This window comes from Hydra vulgaris, chromosome 05 (genome assembly GCF_038396675.1).
Source record: "Hydra vulgaris chromosome 05, alternate assembly HydraT2T_AEP".
Lineage (NCBI taxonomy): Eukaryota > Metazoa > Cnidaria > Hydrozoa > Anthoathecata > Hydridae > Hydra > Hydra vulgaris.
Window position 1 is genome coordinate 30,829,330 of NC_088924.1, and position 8,171 is coordinate 30,837,500.

Below are 8,171 nucleotides of genomic sequence, written 5' to 3' on the forward strand. Positions count from 1 at the left end.
TTATTCCTGCTGGAATAAAAGTATAAAAATTTTTATTCCTTCTCTTTAATTTTAAGTCAAGACTCATTCTACTCCACATTTTTCACCATCTTGAGCAGTTGGTTTATTAAACTGTAATCATTTTTTCATCTTTTTTACAAGAACATCTCTCTTAGAAAGAAATGTCCTTTTATTATATGCAAGAAGAAAATGTAAAAAGGTCTTGTCTGATGTTAAGCTCTGTTATTCTCTGTTTAATAAATCTTTTATCTCAGATTTTTGGTTCTATAGACATTTTCTAAGTCTTTAACAGCAACATTAACTAAAATAAGTCTAATATTTAATCTCTAATTCATGGGTCTGATCTTTTTACTTCTTTCTAGAACATGAGAAGTTTTAACTCAGTTGTGCAAATGGGACAGATGGATCTAATTATTTATTGAAAGGGTTGTTTTAAACTGTGTTTGTACTCGTTACCTAGACTCAACCTTTATTGGACATAGTCGAAGTAGAGACCTTTTGCATAATTTTTTATTGAGTTTAAAATCTTTGAATAAAACTAAACTTCTTTAAGTATCTATGGATGACCCAAATGCAAATTGGGCCTTCTACTCTGAATTACAAAAATGACATTAAAAAACTAATTCCAACTGGATCTTGTGGTCTTCATTTGATTCATCTATCATTCAGAACTGTGGACAGAGTTATATGGAAAGAACTTTTCCTCTAACTTGTCTCTTGAATCTAATGGCCATATTCTTCCTGTTATACTAGTTAAACAGATTAACCCATTGTTTAACATCCAAATCACTCTGGCTTTTAATGCTAAAGTTATTTATCAATTAAACACTTTAACAGTTTGTGCTTCAGACAAGATTTCCATCATAGTATTAAAAAAGTTTCTCAAGAACTTCAATTCTTGGTAAGCTATAAAAAGTGCTAAATAAGTCCAGTATTTAAAAACTCTAGGAAACGCTTTGACCTCTCCAACTATACTACAATTAGTCTTCACTCTTATTAGTTTCTTTATATAAAGTTTTCAAGATTATTAAACATTTCTTTTTAACTTCAATATTAAAGTTATTCTTTGGGACTACCAATTTACATCTAAAGTGGCTCTATTTGCCGAAGACTTATCTTTATACCCTTGTCGTGACAAAAAGTCTTCACTTTTTGATTGCTTAGAACAAGCAGCCAATTTTTAATCTGATCTCTCTTCTGTAACAGCCTATGGCTTGCAGTGGCTTGTGGATTTCAAGTCTGGACTCAAAATTCACAAACTTTATTAGACAACAAAATTTATTTAACTACAAAAAAGCTAAACTACAAAATTTATTTAACTACAAAAATTATTTAACTGCAAAAAAAGATTGCAGTATAGCTGGCATTGCTATATTGACGAATAATAACCCTCTTACTCTAAGACAAAGTTTAAAAGCACAATGTAATTAGACCTGCTTTATCTGCCAAGCTTGAGCCACTCTCCCATTGTTGTAAGGTTGAGTTTTTTTTTTTTTTTACATATACAATCATGGTCAATGCTCAAACAAGCTATCATCTTTATTACGATAAACCAAAACTCATTCTTGCTTGTTTCTTATTCAACAAGTTGCATCTTTTTAATGTATCTGTCCCATCATGGTATAAAAACTTTTATTAATCCAGTTTCTTTCCTTGCATATCAAAAAAACCTTATAACTCTTACCAATCTTCATGTTTTGCTTTTTTATTCTACCTGCAACTTTTTAAATCTTCAGTTAACCATTTTTGTTAGCTTTTTAACCCTATCCTCTATTTTAAAGTAAATTATAACTTAGTATTGGTTGCTTGCAACCTTGTTGGAAGTAAATTAGAGTTTAGAAATATATAAGCATACCCCAGTATTTAACAAACAGTAAATATTTAAAAAATTATATATAAAATAATATAAATTTTTTCAAGCTCCGGCTATCAACCCCTACTAAATCTTATAATTGTGCCAGGGCTGGGGCCGTGTTTGCAAAAAATGGGTCCAGAGCCCCGGTCATATACTAATGTGAAACATATTGCTTTATTTTTGCAAAAAAAAAAGTAATCATCTACAGAACATTATATTAAATTTATTTGAAATTTTTACATCAAATTTAACATTTTAAATAATACAATATGTGAATGCTACAAGCACTGTTGCTCACCATGTAATCAAAATATCACAGAAACAAAATATTATTCTTTTTGTGATTGTTAACCTAATGACCATGCTGGACACTCATTTCCATGTTCGTTTAGAAGTTCTACAAGGTACATTGTAGAATGTGCATTGTAGAACTCCTACATGCACATTGTACATTACAATATACATTGTACATTGTAATGTACTACGTACAGTGCTTGCTAGCTATGTTTTCAGAGCTAAAATCTCACTTTATAGAACACGAGCATGGGGCACCAGCTCTTTTGGCTTATGTGCAAAGTTTGATCATCATGTTAATATATATAAACTCATTATCATCTTGTTAATTATTATTCTTTTTATGTGTCAGTATATATTTTTTATTTTAATTCAGGAATTATTTTTAAGTAATTGATATATAGTAATAACTTTTTATAGGTGTGCCATTGGAATATTTAAATCATAGAGACCAAAGTGATGTTCCTGTTATAGTAACAAGACTTTGTGAATATCTAAAGTTACATGGACTTAAGCATGAAGGTCTATTTCGTGTCAATGGTAACATGAAAGTAGTTGAGAAGTTAAAAACAGCATTTGATATGTGTAAGTCAACTTTTCCTTATATTATTAACAATTCATAACAAAATAAATTACAATATATTTAGATATATTACAAAATGCTAATACAACATGTAGTAAGTCATTAAAAGAATAAATAATAATAACTCATCGTAACAAGGCAGTTTTTAAAAAATAAGAAAAAATTTCTTAAAGCTGTTGTATACAATGTTTGTGGGTTGTACACAAACATTCAAAACTCCAAAAATGCTAAAATAACTTGGACTAACAATATATATAATAATATATATATATATATATATATATATATATATATATATATATATATATATATATATATATATATATATATATATATATATATATATATATATATATATATATATATATATATATATATATATATATATATATATATATATATATATATATATATATATATATATATATATATATATATATATATATATATATATATATATATATATATATATATATATATATATATATATATATATATATATATATATATATATATATATATATATATATATATATATATATATATATATATATATATATATATATATATATATATATATATATATATATATATATATATATATATATATATATATATATATATATATATATATATATATATATATATATATATATATATATATATATATATATATATATATATATATATATATATATATATATATATATATATATATATATATATATATATATATATATATATATATATATATATATATATATATATATATATATATATATATATATATATATATATATATATATATATATATATATATATATATATATATATATATATATATATATATATATATATATATATATATATATATATATATATATATATATATATATATATATATATATATATATATATATATATATATATATATATATATATATATATATATATATATATATATATATATATATATATATATATATATATATATATATATATATATATATATATATATATATATATATATATATATATATATATATATATATATATATATATATATATATATATATATATATATATATATATATATATATATATATATATATATATATATATATATATATATATATATATATATATATATATATATATATATATATATATATATATATATATTATATATATATATATATATATATATATATATATATATATATATATATACATATACATATAATGTGGTGGTCCAAAAAGTCTATTAATAGATTTTAGTTGTCCTTAAGGTTTTATTTGCTCTTTCTTATAATGATAACAATTGTGCAAAATTTTATTAAAGATTAATATTCAAATGTCAACCCATTTGAACAGGCACTTAAAATTTCTTGTTACCTTTTTTTCCATCAAGAAACCAGAAGGATAAACATACAAATTTCTGACAATTGTCTCATGATTGCTGTGTTTCAAAAAAAAGGACCTTGTAAATAGACAAGCATCTCCTGTTACATGTTTTTCAAAAATTGGATCCTGAAATAGTTCATCAGTTGTTGTACTAAAAAAATCTTGGTTTATTGATGGTTTCTGAAACTGCTTGAATAGTGCAGTTTCTGAAACCGCTTTTTTTTTAATTGTATGTGATTTTTTTTCACTATATGTGATTATTTGAATGTATTTTTTTTTAACTGTATGATTTTTTTCAACGGTATGTGATTTTACTTAAAATCAAGACACAAAAAAATGAAAGTTTTGTTTTTGTCTTTTAATTTTAAGTAAAATCACATACAGTTAAAATTTTTTAATATAAAAAACATAATTTTAACATTTTCTGTAAGAAACACACAAAATCTACAAAAATATAACCATTTGTTTTAAGAGAAACTAGTAAAATCCTGCTTTTTTAACGATTTTGTATTTTTTTATTTTTATTTATATTACAAATATTAAAAAGCATTTTTAAGAAAAAATTAAAGTTCCTCTGCTTACTTTTTGATTTTTTTTAACAAACACATCTATAAAATTAACAAGGGCGCTGCACGGAGAAACAAGTTGAGTGCGGTACTAACAGGGACATGGTGAGGATTAAACTCAGAACTTCTCGCTTAGAAATTGAGTTCTCTACCACTACACCACTATTGCATTAATAGTCATGCTTTGAGATCATGGCTTGGTTAAGAAAAATGAGATTTTTTGCGTTTTCTTATGTATAAGGAATTCTGTATAAGGAATTTATCAATAGACAATTTTTTTGTAGTTCGCAATCAATGGAATTGGCCATAAGTTTTTAAAGATCAATATCTTGTTCGGTACTCTCCAGTATTTATTTTGATGATTAATAAGTTTTCCAACTTTTTCAAATGTTGTAATCATTGGTAGAATTCACTCTTTTTTTTTATTTATATTTTTATATATTTATTGTAGGGTAATTCCACATCAAATCACCCATTCCATTGAACTATGTGTCTTCTTTTTGTGTTATATTTTGGCACATTATTTCTAATTATAAAAAAATATTGCAGGAAAATTTTAGCTAAAAATGATGAGCGGTTGACAAAATACTGCAATTTTAATATTGACCTGGTTTCCCTAAAATGACCCGGTTTTCATAACATTCTGAAAAAACATTTTTCTTAATAAGATAAGAAATAAAAATAGCAAAAATATGAAAATAAACATATAATATTTTTCTGATGCTGAATTAAATGAATGTACTTAAAATGCTGAAATATTAAAGGAACATGCTTAAAAGTTAATGAAACAACTAGTTTCTATAAACCAACTTTGGGGCCCAATATTTCAAAAGTCAGTTTTAGAAATTTATTTTATGGAGACATAGTAGTTAAAGTGTTATTATTTTTTATTAATTTATTAAAATTGTGTCAATTCACAATGTAAATGAATGATTTTTTTCTAAAGGTTTAAGCTCAGCATGAAGAAAAATATTAGTAAAAATTTTTTTTTTTATTAGTAACACATTATTTGTGGCACAAGAATAAAAATGTTCCGCATAACTTCACTCTGATTTTAGTGTTTTTGAGTACTGTCAGCAATACACCATTTAATGGAATAAAATGCTGCTCCAATTTGCTTCAATCTAAAATAGAGCTTTTATCATTTACTCGCTAAATATTATATTCAGCGAGTATACGATAAAAGGTTGTACAAATAGTTTCAATGTATTCTACAAAATAGAGTGCTCAATGTTCTTAAAAAAACAGAGCTATTATAAATTAACAGAAAATCACTTACAAATTTTTTTAATCCTGATGAGTCTTTAGAGATGAAAACACAGTGTAAAATATAAAAAAAATTGATAAGTAATTTTTTTATAGCTCATATATATATATATATGTATATATATATATATATATTTATATATATATATATATATATATATATATATATATATATATCTATATATATATATATATATATATATATATATGGATTTTCAAAATACTTGTAGTTATTAAGCTATAATGTAAATGACACTAAGATTGTTAAACTATTGATAACTTTTGTGTGTCATGTTATAGATAGTATATAAAACATGAAAAGAATTGATCTTCTTCAAAAAATTAAAGAGCTAGGTTTCAATAAAGTTATTCTGCTTGAATCTTTGTTTAAAGAAGTTTTAAATTTTATAACCTTCATGAAGATGACTTTGATAAATCAGAGCTTACCAACTTAAAGAATAAGTTGTCTGTTTTTAAAGCAAAAGTGGGAGCTAAGTTAGATAAGCATAATAGAAACTATGACAGATTGATTTTAAAAGAAGATGTTTGGCTGTAGGTAAAGAGACAAAGTTATTTGTTAATAATTTTCTTTATGCAATCATTCTATTTAATTAAGTTTCTATTTACAGGAGGAGTTTTTCCCCCATCTTGTTAAAAGAATTAAATTTAAAGAAGGTCCAGGTAGAAAAAATAAAGTTTGGGAAAATCTCGCTGAAAGAAGCAAAAGAGCTAAAATTGCCCATTTAGCTGAAAACAATCACGAAGCACTGGCCTTAGCTTCTTTAAAAAGTGCAGCAACTGAATCCAACATTAATAGAAACAATTTTATTTTTATAGTAAAGAAGGCTTTGGACCCAGATAAAGCAAATTAAATTAGGAAAAACATGTCTATGCTTGAACCTGTTAAAATGAAAGTTGAAGATGCTCTCAGCCTAAAAATTCAATGTTATCTGTCCGATGGACAATACCAGATAATCAGAAATAGCTCCTTATTACAAAATGCAAACATCTATCCGTCTCTTCATAAAATTTTAATTGAAAAAAAGAAATGCTATCCAGATAATATGACTTTTTCAGAAACATCTCAGTTTGCTCCCTTCAATCTCTTTTTAATCACACACTGTGTAGAATCTTGAGTCTAAATAGTTGCAACAAAATATTTTCTGAATTATCGGTTAAAGAAATCAATCAACATGGAATGATGCATTTCAAAGGCGGTTTTGATGGAGCGTCTAGCCAAAGTCTGTATAAACAAAAATATTTAGATACAACTCTAGATGAAGTTATTAAAAATGAAGAGAGTATTTTCCAAACATCTATTGTGCCTCTTAAACTGACTGTTAATGATACAGTGATATGGTACAACAAAAAACCATCTAGTACACATTTCTGCAGACAGTATGTTTGCAGTACAAAAAGGAAACAAATATGCTAATTAAAGAAGATGAGGAACGATTACGAATTGAGATTCAGAAACTTGAACCATTTGTAGTAAGTTTAGAGTCAGAACCAGCTGATTCATCTATGATGACAGCAATTATAAAGTATAATTTGGATTTGACTATGTTTGATGGAAAAGTTGTTAATGCACTGACAAGTACTACCTCTTCTCAAAGCTGTAATGTATGTTCAGCAAACATAGATGAATGACATTAAATTGATTAGATCTAAACCTGTCAATAAAGAAGCTTTATCTTTGGGCCTTTCACCCCTTCACCTTTGGATAAGATGCTTTGAGTACATTCTTCATCTTGGATATAAATTGAAAATTAGGTCATTTTATGCTAAAACCTCTGAGCAGAAAGAATCAGTTAAAGAAAGGAAAGCATTTATCCAAAAGAAGTTTAGGGAAGAACTAAGTCTTATTGTTGACATGCCAAAACAAGGTTTTGGAAACACTAATAATGATAATGCTGCCAGAAGAGTCTTTGAGGAATCGAATACTTTCTCTGAGATAACTGGTGTAGATGTTGACATCATTTCTAGACTTAAAACAATTTGTAAAAGCAGTTTGTTCAGGATATGATTTAGATCCAAGCTCTTTTCAAAATTATTGTAATGATACAACAGATAAAATTTTTTCTGAATATAATTGAATGTTATTCCTCCAAGCGTTCACAAACTTTTAGAACATGGTTTACAGATTGTCGATGCATTAGAACTTCCCATTGGAGTTTATTCAGAAGAATCACTAGAGGCTCTT

At 25.0% G+C, this 8,171-nt stretch overlaps 1 protein-coding gene across 1 annotated transcript in view; it reads left to right on the top strand.

Annotated features, from left to right (window-relative positions):
* The window catches only part of LOC136071956 (protein FAM13A-like), a 182,882-nt gene that overhangs the window by 10,971 nt on the left and 163,740 nt on the right, over window positions 1-8,171 (top strand). Inside the window, exon 3 of the mRNA XM_065797910.1 lies at window positions 2,570-2,734. Within this exon, the coding sequence (XP_065653982.1) occupies window positions 2,570-2,734 (165 nt within the window). The remainder of the gene's footprint in view (window positions 1-2,569; window positions 2,735-8,171) is intronic.